This window comes from Lethenteron reissneri, chromosome 18 (genome assembly GCF_015708825.2).
Source record: "Lethenteron reissneri isolate LAM-NWPU_2019-01 chromosome 18, ASM1570882v1, whole genome shotgun sequence".
Taxonomy (NCBI): domain Eukaryota; kingdom Metazoa; phylum Chordata; class Hyperoartia; order Petromyzontiformes; family Petromyzontidae; genus Lethenteron; species Lethenteron reissneri.
The window spans coordinates 15490318-15506084 of record NC_083796.1 but is presented as its reverse complement, the minus strand read 5'-3'; the positions used below and the strand labels follow the sequence as shown (position 1 = coordinate 15506084).

At 51.3% G+C, this 15767-nt stretch overlaps 1 protein-coding gene across 1 annotated transcript; it reads left to right on the top strand.

Moving 5' to 3' along the window:
* The first annotated feature begins 1679 nt into the window (after positions 1-1679).
* LOC133343929 (sorting nexin-2-like) lies at positions 1680-14301 on the top strand. The gene is made up of 15 exons (XM_061553953.1): positions 1680-1890; positions 5642-5774; positions 5886-6067; positions 7277-7343; positions 7465-7508; positions 9406-9547; positions 10070-10148; positions 10282-10357; positions 10711-10824; positions 11126-11219; positions 11665-11870; positions 11986-12129; positions 12522-12602; positions 12770-12841; positions 13624-14301. Exons 1-15 carry the CDS (start codon positions 1711-1713, stop codon positions 13672-13674), a joined length of 1665 nt encoding a protein of 554 aa, XP_061409937.1. The 5' UTR covers positions 1680-1710; the 3' UTR covers positions 13675-14301.
* The last annotated feature ends 1466 nt before the right edge of the window (positions 14302-15767 follow it).

Below are 15767 nucleotides of genomic sequence, written 5' to 3'. Positions count from 1 at the left end.
CACAATCGGAGGAATAACTTTCTACGTTTGTAAATTGGCGCATTTCACCCGCGAGTTCCCACGCACGGGCCCCGCGCAGTGAGGCGAGGAGTTCCACGCGAGCCGCCGCAGGGGACACGACTTGGGGCACGGGCCATTTGAAGAGGCGACCTTTCAAGACAGACTTCGAATTAACAACAAGAGGCAATTAACAATCAGCGGCCACCCCCCGTGCCGCCCTGCCACGTGCGCCTCTCCGCACAGGACGCGCCCCACGTGCCGAGTCGCCCGTCGCAGCGGCCACGCGCCGCTGGCGGAGTGCGCGACCCGGGCCCGGTCGGCACAGAGGCCGCCGACGACGAGCACCGCCTTGGGGTGAGCCGCGCGCGGCTTGCACCGGTCGACTTTGCACCGGTCGACTTTGCACTTCCCTTCCCACATCATCGCTTGCCCAGAGCTCTTTAAGAGACACGTGACCGTGTGTGTCCATCACAAGAGAGAGAGAGAGGGGGGGAGTTTGTCGGCTGCCGTGGCCCGGCGCCCGCGGGTCCCTCCGAGATCGCCCCGCGATGCTCGGGGCCGCACGTGGGAACGCCGCGGCGTCTGGAGGGGAACCCTCGCTTCTGGCACCACGACCCGAGCCCCGCCTCCTCGGATAGCCCCGCCCCCAGCCCCGCCCCCAGCCCCTAGCCCCGCCCCAGCCCCGCCCCCAGCCCCGCCTTCCAGCCCCGCCCCAGCCCCGCCCCCAGCCCCGCCCTTAGCCCCGCCCCCAGCCCCGCCCCCAGCCCCAGCCCAGCCCCGCCCCCAGCCCCTAGCCCAGCCCCGCCCCCAGCCCAGCCCCGCCCCCAGCCCCTAGCCCAGCCCCGCCCCCAGCCCCGCCTTCCAGCCCCGCCCTCTTCCGAAGATTCAGAATCTTTGTATTGGAGGAATCCGATGATCTATAAAGCTCTTTTTCACAGATGTCCAGTCGGGGCGGGTCAAACCGTTACAACAGCAAACGATACTAAAACACGGTAGGAGTGTAAAGTCTAGGAAAGGCAAACAAATCACTTAAATAGACGTACGAATACAACTAAACAATGTGTTTTTAATCTTACTAGGTAAAGCCCACTGAACTATTAATCTACGCGACCTGGCCACAAATGATAATTCAACAAAGTGGCTTCTCGTCGCGTGGACATTTACATCAGTCTAGATTTGAATTATAACATTTGATCTACATCAGACAAATTATAATTATAATCGCCCCGCTGTCAGGGCGTCCACCCTGGGCCCTGATTGGCTGGCCGGACCCCCTCCTCCCCTCCCATTTCACCAGACGCCAGAGCTCCTCGCAGCCGATTGGCCTCCTTTGTTGTCATTGGAACTGATCGATGGTTGGGCCAAATCGGGTTCCGTGCTTGCTCCGCCGATTGGCTGAGCTTGTGCACACGCTCGTCGCCGATTGGCTGAGCTCGTGCACACGCTCGTCGCCGATTGGCTGAGCTCGTGCACACGCTCGTCGCCGATTGGCTGAGCTCGTGCACACGCTCGTCGCCGATTGGCTGAGCTCGTGCACACGCTCGTCGCCGATTGGCTGAGCTCGTGCACACGCTCGTCGCCGATTGGCTGAGCTCGTGCACACGCTCGTCGCCGATTGGCGCGCGGTGGGCGGGGAGGGGTCGCGGCCAAGCGGCGTCAAAGTCACGTGGGGCAGGCGCGGCAGTCACGTGAACGTCACGAGAGACGAAGATGGCGGCGGAGCGAGAGCCCCCGCCGCTCTTTGACGACGACGAGGAGGAGGAGAAGACGCGCGGCGGCGGCGGCGGCGAGGAGGACGACGACGAGGACCAGGAGGAGGAGGAGGAGGGAGACGAGGAGGAGCAGGACGATGGCGCCGACATCTTCACCAGCGTCCTCAGCAACCCCGAGGTCAGCTGGGTGCGCGAGCTGGGTGCAGGGCGCGCGGGCCCGGGAGGCCGAGAGCCGGAAGGGCCTCGCGCTCTCGCGGGTGGCACCACCAGCAGCACCAGCACCAAACACCACCAGCACCACCACCAAACACCACCAGCACCACCACCAAACACCACCAGCACCACCACCACCAGCACCACCAGTAGCACCACCAGCACCACCAGTAGCACCAAACACCACCAGCAGCACCACCACCAAACACCACCAGCACCACCACCACCAGCACCACCAGTAGCACCAACATCAGCACCACCAGCAGCACCACCACCAAGCACCACCAGCAGCACCACCACCAAACACCACCAGCACCACCACCAAACACCACCACCAGCACCACCAGTAGCACCAACATCAGTACCACCAGCACCACCAGCAGCACCACCACCAAACACCACCAAACACCACCAGCACCACCAGCAGCACCACCACCAAACACCACCAGCACCACCACCACCAGCACCACCAGTAGCACCAAACACCACCAGCAGCACCACCACCAAACACCACCAGCACCACCACCAGTAGCACCAAACACCACCACCAGCAGCACCACCAACACCACCAGCACCAGTAGCACCACCACCAAACACCACCAGTAGCACCAGCACCACCACCAAACACCACCAAACACCACCAGCACCACCACCACCAGTAGCACCAAACACCACCACCAGCAGCACCACCAACACCACCAGCACCAGTAGCACCACCACCAAACACCACCAGCACCACCACCACCAGCAGCAGCAGCACCAGCAGCACCACCATCAGCACCAACAACACCAGCAGCAGCACCACCATCAGCACCACCAGCAGCACTACCAGCAGCACCAGCACCACCAGCAGCACCAAACACCACCAGCAGCACCACCACCAGCAGCAGCACCACCAAACACCACCAGCGGCACCACCACCACCAGCAGCACTACCAGCAGCAGCTGCTATTGAGGTTCCCGGTGGAGTCTGCGGTGAACAGGACGGCGGCGGCGCATGAACTCGCCAGCAGCCCCCCCTTCATGCGCTGTCGGCGTCATAGTCCCCCGCGTCAAAGCGCCGTCTGGGTCGCTGTAACGCCACCAGGGTGTCGAGCGGTCTCCAACTATAGATACAAGTTCACAAGATCAGTTCTCTATCCCAACGTCATCTCCTTCAGTATCCCCATGACCACCACGACCTCCACTGCATCATCACCATCATGGCCACTGTCAGAGTGAGGCCTCAACTTGAAGTCACCCTGCCCACTCCACCACCACCACAACCATCACACGCTGGACATGGTGGTCTCCACCTTTTCCTTCACTATCACCGCCGCTGTCACCAAAAAGGCGACCACCTCCACCGGTGGTCTCAAGGTTCCGCATTGCAATGCGCGGGTCTCAATGTCTGTGTACTGCTTTGTATTCTTGTTTTAATTGGTAGTGTCAGACGATTGCGTTTTAAAATAATATCAATCGCACTTATTTCCACAAGACAACCTTCTTGAGTCTACTAGATTTTGTGAAAAAGAGCTTCACAGCTCATCGGATTTATCCAGGATAAATAAAGATTCTGATAAAGATTCCTGGTCTTCTGATTGGTGTGCACGAGGGGGCAGCATTGGGGGATGGTTGTTCATTTCCTTCACGAGTCCTGTGCAGGAGGAACTCGGACTGGAGGAACAACGCCATCCAGACGAGGTTCGCAGTCTGCGAGGTTCGCAGTCTGCGAGGTTCGCAGTCTGCGTGGTTCGCAGTCTGCGAGGTTCGCAGTCTGCGTGGTTCGCAGTCTGCGAGGTTCGCAGTCTGCGTGGTTCGCAGTCTGCGTGGTTTGCAGTCTGCGAGGTTCGCAGTCTGCGTGGTTCGCAGTCTGCGTGGTTCGCAGTCTGCGAGGTTCGCAGTCTGCGTGGTTCGCAGTCTGCGTGGTTCGCAGTCTGCGTGGTTCGCAGTCTGCGAGGTTCGCAGTCTGCGAGGTTCGCAGTCTGCGTGGTTCGCAGTCTGCGAGGTTCGCAGTCTGCGAGGTTCGCAGTCTGCGTGGTTCGCAGTCTGCGAGGTTCGCAGTCTGCGTGGTTCGCAGTCTGCGAGGTTCGCAGTCTGCGTGGTTCGCAGTCTGCGAGGTTCGCCTCAATTGCCGGCTAAGGACCTTGGAGTCCCATCACGAACTCGCAGCGGTTTGGGATTAATCAATTGTTAGTATTTTGTGGCAGTGTTCTTGGGTAATGTTTACTTTGGTAGTTTTAGGTAATGTTTAACTCGGTCATCACTGAGCAATGTTCAAATTCGTCATTCCTGGGTAGTTCAAATCTTGATGAATCTTGGCAATGTCAATGCAGTATTATCAATTATTGTTTCATGGTAATATTGTGTATCACCGGGCAGTAATAATATTATACGTTTTTAATTATAATCTTGGAATATATGTATTAGTGCATATGTAACTACACTGAGATTTAGCACATGCACTGTACAAGACTAAAATGTGGGTGTTTGCGCGATGTTCTGATCTTCCACGTTAATGGTCTACACTGGTTCACGAAACTAAAGTACTGTACGTGTATCCTGTTTGAGTAAACACTACACTCGGCAGCAAACACTGCAGCAGCTTGTGGCTCCAGTGGTATGCATACTGTCCGCACACTTACCGGCAAAACTTTGCACTCATTATTTTTCTCACAATTGCAAGGCACAGGCCCAAAGATCAAAAACTTAGAAAGGCCAGCACCAAATAGCACTGTTAAAGTTCAGTGAACACGTTTCCTTGGTTCAGCAATATTGCAATAACTGCTGTATGAAAGACATTGGGAGGGAATTCAAACGTGAAGCAGTATTGTGACCTGCAGTCTGGTGGTTGAACTTCTTTTGCACCGTACATCGCCAAACGTGCTAATCAGAGGTGCAGTGTGGTGGTATAAAATAGTGTAGATGAACATGAAATATTTTTTTAGTCCAAGTCTTGAACACGGGTGCAGAATTCAATGAGTGAAACTAATGGGAAGAGTAACCATGGTAGTAGCATTATAAGGAGGCGAATGACCTCTTGCGTGACGAGTGATTCGGTGAGTGCTGCATCATCCGTCACCCTGACTGCTGCTTTACTCTAAATCATATCAACTGCAGTGAGGTAGGAACAACCTGCTACACCCCGGATATGATGAGCATTCCAACTTAAGCCAAATCTGTGTTTTGTATAGCAATATTTTGGCACGCTTCTTCAATGCCTTTTTAGCCAGATTAGTAATAAATCAATACCACGACAGGTCAGATGAGATTGCTGTGTCGTGAAGATCAATGGTTTTACTATGGCGAAGAATATTATTGTTTAATATGAAGGGAGGAACTCTGTCATTGCCAGCCTTACATGATTTCAAATGTATAATGAACAATGAATAATAATTAGGAATTGGTTGACTAAATTTCTATTTTGTCAAAGTGGCTAGTGCTGCACCAGGTTTTCGTATGCTGCTACATCTCCAACATCCGCACACAGACTGCTGTTTGAAATGGAAATGTGAAATGTCTTGTATTGGTTCAGCTCCATCACCGTAGAAGGGAACCAGGCAATGCTCAAACTGCTTTACTGGAAGTTAGAACTGGACTTGTTAACAGAGGCTTTGCTTCATACTTCCTCACAAATGGCCTCTTTGTTATCCAGCAGTAAACTTCCATTTGTTCTGCCTCTATCTTTATACAGTGACTTTCATTTTCCTGAATTAATACTTTGTTTCACTCAACAGAATCTGATCAGCCCCTTCTCGCCGCTGGAGCCAGCCAGCTTGCTGTCAGAGGAAAGCAGCTCCAAGTCCAACGGGTTGCAGGCTCAGTCCCTGGACACCTCGCCCGAGGACGACCCAGATGATCTGTTTGCTGGTGAAGTCTCTTCAACCGAGTAACAACTTTTTACATGTATGGATTTGCTTCGTTACCTTCTGTTGGTTTCTGCCTTGTTTGCCAATACAGAATGGTTGCTGTCTTTTATAGAGGCTACGGAGGAGGTGTCTCTAGAAAGCCCCGTCAACAGAATCTCCGTTGCTGCCAACCCAGGGCCCACTGTGAAGCCAAGTCGAGGTGACATGGCGTCATCTTTCAAACCTGATGCCATCACACCCAGCCCTGTCCCAGCAGCCTCCAAGCTCGTGTCCTTTCAGAGGACCCGAGATGAGGTGTGGACAACCGCATCATGGACAAATACAACGAATACTGACCCCACATTTTACAACTACACACACACACACACATTGGCGCATACATTGAATAGTTATCGAGTACACACAAGACAAAGATCCTTAATGTAGCTTTATGGACTGTGAGGGCAAGTGCTGTTTTGATGATTGGCACGCACAGAATGGATGGTGTGGCCAGCACAACACACATTGTCCTTTTTCCGGTAAAGGTGTTCACACCTTATACCAGGTAGTTAATGTATGGCTGAGTCAACCTAGGTGACACCCAGGACAGGTTCCTATAACACTCGTCACTTATGCCAATGCCAGGTTGCTGGGAGCGTAGCCCAATGTGTGAACCACTGTTGCTGCTCCCTACACGTGTGTGTGTGTGTGCACCTGGATATGTCCCCAACCATCTGTGAAAGGCTATGCAGGAATATTTGACTTTGTAATGCGGATCAACACACGCAGTCGAGCGAGTGCAAGTGTGTGAGCCTGTGTACCAGCATGCATGCGCAGACTTGCAGTCAAACACTGGAATGTGCTTTTGGGTGTGGTACATAAACTGTGTTGCCAGCTGTGGATTCCTAGGCATCACGGGCACTGAGAGTGAGACTACTGATTCTGCAGGATCATTAGCCTCTGATTTAGGATTATTGACCAGGCTTCAAGCCACTAATGCTGGAAATAGTAGTTTTTATTTTAATAAACATCACATCATTCTCATGGATCAGCCAGTTATGTTCTATCACATCGGGAAAGGAACAATATAATTTTAGTAGCCATTTCATAAAGTGTGTAAAACGAAAACGTGCTGATTTCCTAAGTTGTAACCCATTGAAAGGTTGAGAACAATAGCATTAACACAAGAACTACCTCAATTCTAATATGATGGGTTTGAATCACCAGTGTCCTCTCATGAATTCAAATCGTTGCTTGAAATCCAGTCTTCTGGACAAATATATTTTGAGTTCTGTGTCACCTTTGCTAAACGTTTGTACTAACTGGGGGCATTTGCATATTAACACGACTGTAGGGACTGATCACCAGACTTCAACCACATTTGTTGTCTGTGAGATAATTCAAGTGCATTATACCCTGCTAAAATCTGAGAATTGTAATGCCCTACTGAAATAATTATTGAAATAAATAATATCAAGGGCAAGACTAATTTTGTTCATTCAAGCATTTGTCTCTTAATGTTAGATTGAAGAGGAAGAGAGTGGAGACAGCTTTGACCTTCGAATAACAATTACAAACCCAGAGAAAGTTGGTGAGTGCTTATTGTTTCTGCATGTATAATAACACACTTATTGTAATGCTCTTCATGAACTGGAATTAATACAAGTGTTTAGAGTTTTGTTTGTTTTACACAGTATATTTTCTCTCTTTAGGTGACGGAATGAATGCATACATGGCTTACAATGTCACTACTACGGTAAGAATTGCACATCATAGGTTTACTGTATTCTTGTATTCAATGGCACTGCGCGTTGCCTCGTTACGGTCGCCTGACCGCGTGCCAGCCAAGCCGCTCCTCGACGGGTAGAGCGCCATTGTGTGTGGCCACTGGAGTGCCTGCAAGTGCAGCTCTCAACGACCTGAGGGTGCCATTCCAGAGCAAACTTGAAAATATTATTTTAATTGATAGCGGCCGCAGGTTTTTTTTACTTCAACACCATTAACATTGTTTAATTCGCGATAGAAACCCACGGCGGTGTAGTAGCGAGGCAGTCACTTGTCAGGACGCAAAGCTACGACACCGCAGCGACAAACCCTTCCCCGAGCAGTTGCAGCAAAGCAAGAAGGAAACGGTGCGCGTCACACTCCTTGGCTTTGCGTGAACTCGCAGGTGTTGAGTGGCCTCTTAGGGGCGTTGCGCCAGTCAACCAGCACAGCTCTTGAAAGCCGCACATGCCTAAAGCTAGATTTCTAAAACCTGAGTACTTTTTAACAATTGTCATGGAATCACCCTTGAAAAGCGGAGACGTGAGGAAGAGGTGGGAGACGCATGGAGCGTCAGGCCGCTCGTGCGACCGAATCGGAGCATGCTGCATCGCTTGCTTGAGAAACCTCCAGTATAAGAAAGGAGCTGGAAAACCTCCAGTTGGGGCAGTATTTTTCACTGGCACGTGTAACAACATTATAGTGGAGTTACTCTTTGGTTCTTTCGGTAAAATCAAGTAGAAAGAAAATCAATAAATAATTGTGGTGGAGATATTATAAATCACGTAATTTCGCAATCTTTATAATCCAAGCGACGAGACGATAGACGCGGAAGGAGGCAAGAAACAAGTATGGGATCATGAGCTTTCGCTGCATGCAAACAGGTTGGATGTTGGTTTCATCACCACAGTAAAATAACATTGCCCCTATGCATCAATGTTTTCCAGTTGTATTTAAACAAGGAAAACCCTGGGTCACTGTTCCCATTGTTATGACGATAGGAGAATCGGCCGTCCTCTAACACGAATCCAGGGCGACTGTTAATTGGGACCGCACGAGGCTGGAGCCCGGAGTGTGTGCGGTTCGCGGATGTGACACTTTGAAACTAAAAGCAAGGGGGGTGCCATGACCCCGTTCCATCTGGAAGAAGAGTGCCCTTGATTTTATGGGAGTTGACTGCATGGAGTACACCTCCAGGCAAGGCAGCAGAGGAGACCAACCAATGCGTGCATCACTCTCGATGTGAACAAGGGGCCCTTGCGTCCATTATCGCAATCTCGTGCTCCAGAAAAGCTGCCTTAAAATTTCGAATTCTGTTGCATTTATATATTGCAACCTCTAATAACAATATTGAAGGTTAAATTGCTTATCGACCCAAAACCATATTATCACGGTGTTGCTGTGGTTAAAAGAGTAGGTAGTGAATGTTAAAGCCCTAATTTGTCTGGCATCCTTGCTTCAGTCAATCAACACTTACCCCACATGCCCAACATGCACAGTAAAGCTTCCCCCCACAGTCCTTGCAGGGACCACGGAGCGAACTGGACTTGTTCATTTCACTCCCGAGCAGCGGCCACAAGAGGGCAGTCTATTGCCCTGCAGAGAGGAGCCGCACTCCGTGCACTGCCTGACCGCATTTTGCTAGGTTATGCGGCGTGATTTTTCTAACCCAACATGCTAGACGTGTTCGTGCTGTGCGGTTGGCAGGACTGTTATCTCCTTGAACGGCACATTTACTTGTAAAAGAGATGCTGTAAAACCATATATCCGAGTTTAATGTGTCATACTTGTCAACGCGTGTCTATTGAGAACACAGCAGTAGCGTGGGGGCTGTGTGTGCCTTTTCCCGCGTGTTTCATTGTAACGGTTGCCTCGCATTCTTATTGCAGACCTCGCTGCCCATGTTCAAAAGGAAGGAATTCACAGTAAAGCGGAGGTTCAGCGACTTCCTGGGCCTCTACGAGAAGCTGACGGAGAAATTCAGTCACAGTGGCTTCATCGTGCCACCTGCACCAGAGAAGAGCGTCTTAGGTGACCCGCGGCACATTTGTCTCGCACCGTGGTCGTAACGCAGTGGGCTGAAGCGCACCTTGAGCACGCCGATCCGGACTGTGCGCGCACGGTTACACGCGGACTTGCGCATGCTTAGTTACACGCGGACTTGCGCTCTCGCGGTTACGCGCGGACTGTGCGCGCACGGTTACACGCGGACGCTCGCGTTGGCAACGCGCTCAGCCCCACGTGCTCACGCTCTGCTTGTAGCATGCAGAGCCCGCACCTCCGATTAGCATGGTTGGCTACGTACGGTGCGAAAGAAGTTCAACATGAGTGGAATTTTAGTGTAGGTAATCTTTCCCACAGAATGTATACATTTCTGAGCAATGGTATTGGTGGATTGTGTGTCAAGTAGCTATGGTGTCATGAAACCATAAGAAAATACCCTCGGACGGACAGTTTAATGCACGTGTTGTTTTCAGGACGTAGCAAATAGTAGTTTGTAGGTCTCCTTAGCCAAACACTCGTCCATGTGTCCATCTTTTGAACTTCACGCAGGTATGACCAAAGTGAAGGTGGGCAAGGACGACCCTTCGTCTGTCGAGTTTGTGGAGAGGAGGCGCGCTGCGTTGGAGAGGTACGCGCTTGAGCAGTGCAAGCCGTACGTTCACATTGAGCCGTCTTGTATCACAAAGATTCTTTCGTCCGTTTCATTGAGTCATTTTACTGTGCTCCGAGTGCATAAATTATCTGTTTTATTTCTTTGGCAGATATCTCCAGAGAACTTCAAAACATCCTACCCTCATGCAAGATCCAGACTTCAGGGATTTCTTGGAAAGAGATGAGGTATTACAAAGTGAATGAGCTCATTTTAGTTATACAATTATCTTGGATCATTACGTGAAACGTGCTGGCCAGCCTGCCAGATATCCGCACATGCAGCAGGCCTCACCCTGCGTGTGTCGTTCTCTCGCGTGTCCTGTTATTGCTCCGGGTGTCGGGGATGCGCGATCCCTCCTGTTGTCCACTATGCCACTGAGCATGAATAGCTGAGTTTGTAAACACACCGTCACGACTCCGCACTGTGATGAGCGGACCCTGGGTGGGAGCTGACATGAAACATTTAGAGATCTGCGTGTAGCCGCCGACATAAATAGATTAATCGTTCGTCCACTGCGCGTTCTCTCGTTTGCTTGCAGCTTCCTCGAGCGGTTAACACTCAGGCCCTGAGTGGGGCGGGCATCCTGCGCATGGTGACCAAAGCGGCAGATGCCGTCAACAAGATGACCATCAAGATGAACGAGTCGGACTCGGTAAGGGGCCTTCCCCCGCGAACTTGCATTGCCAGAGGGAGACATGAGAGGGAGGAGGGGTGGATGTGGACAGGCAATTGGGGGGGGGGGGGGGGGAGCAAGTTTACGGCGCATCTTGATGATCTTGATGATCTTGATGATCTTGATGATCTTGATGATCTTGAGGGGGATCTTGGGGTTGATTGGGGATTTGAGGATCGGAGTGATGCATGCATCGTTTGGAAGCTTGGTGTAATATTGAATAATGACAGTGTCAGCGTGGACATTGCTTGGCCGTGCTCACGTGGCGGTGTCTTCACAGTGGTTTGAGGAGAAACAACTGGAGTTTGAAAACCTTGAAACGCAGCTGCGCAAGCTTCACGGCAACTTTGAGGGACTGGTCAATCATCGGAAAGGTTTGAGGAGAACATTTAATTTGACTTTGCTTGGTTTAAGATGGGCACCACACATCATCCCATGTAGCTTGAGAGAGAGAGGCATCCTGTAAGTGAAATGCTGCTTGCAGTTGATTCTCACAAACATTAAAATGGCGTGAAAATCGGCGTTCCCTCATCTCGATGGAACAGTTCCTGAGAACTCCTGGCAGCAGTGTTCTGCTGGGAGCAAGTTAACGATAGGACAACTGCTGTTGGCCTATTCATTTTATTGACCCTGGAGGGCACGATGGGCTGAGTCCAACCACGACCACGACCACGACTGAAGTGGCATCTTTCCGATTGTGAAGCCGCCCGCTTTACCGCCGAGCCGCTATCGGATGAAATGTAAAACTGGACGCCGATTTTGCCGCCGGGAAACGGTAGCGCAGTACCGCGTTGTTCACGGCCTCGTCCGTCTCTGCAGAGATGTCCTTGAACACGGCCGCGTTTGCCAAGAGCGCGGCCATGCTGGGCAACTCTGAGGACAACACGGCGCTGTCGCGCGCCCTCTCGCAGCTGGCGGAGGTGGAGGAGAAGATCGACGGCCTGCACCAGGAGCAGGCCAACGCCGACCTCTACGTCTTCGCCGAGCTGCTCGCCGACTACATCCGCCTGCTCACCTCCATCCGGGTACGCGCGACGCGCGCCCGGTGGCGCGCCCGGTGGCACGCGCGGAATTAACCTCCCTCCGTAACCTCGAGGCCACGAGGCGAACTCGCGGTTTGCGTGCTTGCTCTTGCCGCAGGGCGTGTTTGACCAGCGGGCGAAGAGTTGGCAGAGGTGGCAGGACGCGCAGGCCAACCTGCACAAGAAGCGCGAGAACGAGGCCAAGCTACAGTGGGCCAACAAGCCGGACAAGCTGCAGCAGGCCAAGGACGAGATCCGCGAGGTGGGTCCGCCGACCTCGCGCAGGACCACGGGGCGGGCCCCGGAGCTGCCTCGGGGTTTATCGCAGGGTCCAGTTATCCCCTCACCCTCGATATCGGGTCCGTTCACGGCTCCCGGCAGCTGCGTTCTGCGGGATTCGTGCAGCGCCTTGCGCGCTGCTCTGTTGGGGGAAATGGGCAGGCCAGTCGGGAGACACCGGTTGGTCCGGTTGTGCCCAGCATTTGCCCCGCTTAGCTAGGTTTTAACGATTAATCTCCTCGGCAATTTGATGAATTGTCACATTTTAAGGATCAAAATCTAATTCAGTAATCGCTTATGTTAAGTAGCATGAATTGTAATATTTTTTGCATACATAGCAAATGGTGTATGGTTGTTATCTGCCTTTGCGAGCAGTGGGATGCCAAGGTGCAGCAAGGAGAGAGCGAGTTTGAAATCGTCTCAAAGACCATCAGGAAGGAGGTCATGAGATTTGAGGTGCCTGCATTGCACACATCTGCTTTGTGTGTGATTACATTTCTTCCCATAATTGCAAAATATATTATTTCAAAGGTGATATCTTCTATGAGATTGTTATCTCAAATTATACGTATTTATTGAATGCAATTTTATTTTTACATTTCTTGCCTTTTATATGTTTACAGAAAGAACGTGTGAGGGACTTCAAGAATGGGATTGTCAGATACATTGAGTCTCTTATAAACACGCAGCAACAGGTAAATGTTATCAACACTTGTGATGGGCCGAATTAATTTCTTCATGAATATGCATCTCACATCAGATGAAGTTGGAGCAATCTTGAAAGATTGCATGACAAAAACAGTGAATCTGTAAGATGTCATTTTAATTTTTACATGCTGGCAAAAGACAAAAGTAAGTGTTGCTCATGTGGAAAGGAGCTGGAAAGGGCAACGATTAATAGAAGAGAGTTGCACCGCTGGGAGTGGTGCAACTGGCGATTGCATCTTGGCCAACGAGATAGGAATGCATCTGGGTTGGGTGGCACGTGGAGGCGGCAGTCGATTGAGACTCGGTGTGGAGGAGTTGTTAAGGAGCAGGCGGAGAGCGGTGCCAGAGGGAGCGTGACCTGACCCCTGACCCCACGGTGCTCCTGGCGCTGGGGGTGAGCGCTCAACGCTGGGGTTTCGGTGCATTGTGGTTGGTGTTTACAACCTGCTCGGCCTGCTCAGTGGGTGGTGACTATTTCTGGTGAACTCCACGAATGTCGAACAATAATTCCATGTTTAACGGGCTCCATGCAGAGTGGCGGGGCAGTGATTGAGCGCCACCTATCGCTGTGTGAAGGGAGCCAGGAGCCTGATAGGTTTGAAAGCCTCCAGAGGCACGAGGGGGGGTGGTAGTGGTATTTGGAATGAAAACTCCGCAATCGTTGGTCACCTCGTGTGTTCTATTTTGCAGTCCACCACTCGCGTTCTCGGTGTGCGAGTTGTAAAACTGTCGCTCGTTGTAATCCCCCCGGCGTTCTTTGTTGTTCCAGCTGATCAAATACTGGGAGGCCTTTCTGCCTGAAGCTAAGGCTATTGCTTAATCCACGAGCTCTCCTCCAAGGCTGTGGATGCTGAAAGGGACAGGACTGCTTCAAGTAAACGATCGTACTCGTGCCCTTAATCGGACGTAGGGTTGAGGATTTGTCTGAGAGTCCAGGTGGCATATTCTCCCTCTCCCCCCCTATAAACATTGTACAAAGTTAATCAGAGTATGTGGTTTGTACACGCGTCTCGTTATTTTTCAGCTTTTTATACAAAACATTAAAGATTAAAGATGTTTGTTTTTCATCGAAGCTAATTATTGATCTTTTTGTTGATTGTGCACACAAGTTTGCATCTTGACCTCGCAGCGGCAGTTAGTGGCGAAGGCAACAGGCAGAGAGCGTTTCCCTGTAATTGTTGATTGCACGTGCATTGACGGTCCCGGTGAACTGGCGTGCACTTGTTACCGGCGAGCTGGGAGCATTCCCGATGAATGAGCGGTTTACCAAATGAAGCTGCACCGAGCCCTGCCGGAGGTTGTAAATTCGAATTGCTCACATGTTCACCACAGATGAATATTTTGGAAATGTTTGACGTCAAATCAATAAAATCATCACTTCTAAATCTGTACTCCATTATGTCTGCAGTGAAGTTGCCTTAATAAACACAATTGTTAAACTTTGTAACATCTGGATTTCCCATTGACAGTTTTTCAACTGAGAGCTGACTTTTGTCCTCATCTTAAATGCATTTCACACGAAAATATTTTTTGACACAACTGCAACAGCACAGGACATGTGTATCTGGGTTAGTGTGTGCAGTGGAACATTACTAAAGCCTCTTTAGCTAATTCGGTTGGGATCGAGTGGGACGTGCCAACCCAGCTTAGTAGCAGAACCGTTCCTCTGAACCCCGCGGAGCACCGCCATCCCTGGTGACCGTGTCGCCCCGCTCCACGCATGTCCATGCCTTGCGCTCATCCGCTGCTTCGTGAGGGAGCTCCTCACGCCGTGCGGTTCTGTCACCGTGCCGCTCGGTACAGGTGGTGAAGGTGGAGAGCATCCACTTGAGGGGAATATAGAATCACAGTGCAACACTGGACTATGCTACACTGAGCTCTGCTGCCAACATCGCCTCGCAGTCTGTAACACCTGTAACACCTGTTATGCCTGGAGGAGGCCTCGCAGTCTGTAACACCTGTTATGCCTGGTGGAGGCCGCGCAGTCTGTAACACCTGTTATACCTGGTGGAGGCCTGTCCGAGGACAATCCAGATCTGACAAGATCGGGCACGTGCCAGGTGACTTTGTCTTCGACTCGATACTTGCAGTGCATCGTTTCGTGCACACGCTGTTTACTTTGCAATTAAAGCAGGAGGCAGACGCCAGAGAATGTCAACACCGTACAGTGAAAAGCGCGTGCTTCGCCCACATTCTTTCAAAGCTTTACGCTGAACAGATGGCTTGTTGCCCTTCGCCCTGCAGAAAGCTCAGGGTCACATGAAGCTCATTTTCTCAGAGATAAGTAGGGGCCCAGCCTTATTTATGCTGTCCCTGGGAATATGCTACTCTGACCGTGAATGCACGCGCATGCCTATTAAGTGCTTCTTTTGAAGTGATCAATAGGTGGGGCAGACAAACAGCTTTGCTCACACCAAGGATTCAATCTCGCAATCGATGGCAATATTTTATTAAGCAGGAAGAAACTGCAGCAGTAGTCTTGCGTCATTGTACATCGTGCTCCCTGCAGCCATTAGCACCGGGCGACGAGCTCCAGGACGCCGGGGTGATGATGTGTCCCTCTGAGGCCGGGGTGAGCAGTCCCTGTCAGGCATGGCGGTGTCCGCAGCTTGCTGCGTGTCCGGGTCGCTCCGAGCGTCGCTACTGACGTAACAAACAGTGACGACTTCCCTCCGTATGTTCGTACAAGCCGTAACAGTGCCCCGTGTCATTCGCATCGACGCATTCGGGGAGATATCGAAATTGTTTCTTAGTTGGAATGTGTCGGCAATAGTTCTAAAACGTATTTCGCAGCCTGGCTAATCAGTGGATTGTAAAAAGAATCGAGCGTAGAAGTTGCCTTTTCATTAACATCTGCCATGTGCAATGACAACCCCAATTACACGCTTGCTGCGTCTCTAGCAAACGTTGGGC

What these genes read in the sequence shown, in the direction of transcription:
- LOC133343929 (XM_061553953.1), top strand. Translation starts at nt 1,711, where the DNA reads ATGGCGGCGGAGCGAGAGCCCCCGCCGCTCTTTGACGACGACGAGGAG. An exon ending in ATTTCTTGGAAAGAGATGAG is followed by an intron (nt 10,358 to 10,710) that starts GTATTACAAAGT and finishes GTTTGCTTGCAG; the next exon opens with CTTCCTCGAGCGGTTAACAC. An exon ending in AGGAGGTCATGAGATTTGAG is followed by an intron (nt 12,603 to 12,769) that starts GTGCCTGCATTG and finishes ATATGTTTACAG; the next exon opens with AAAGAACGTGTGAGGGACTT.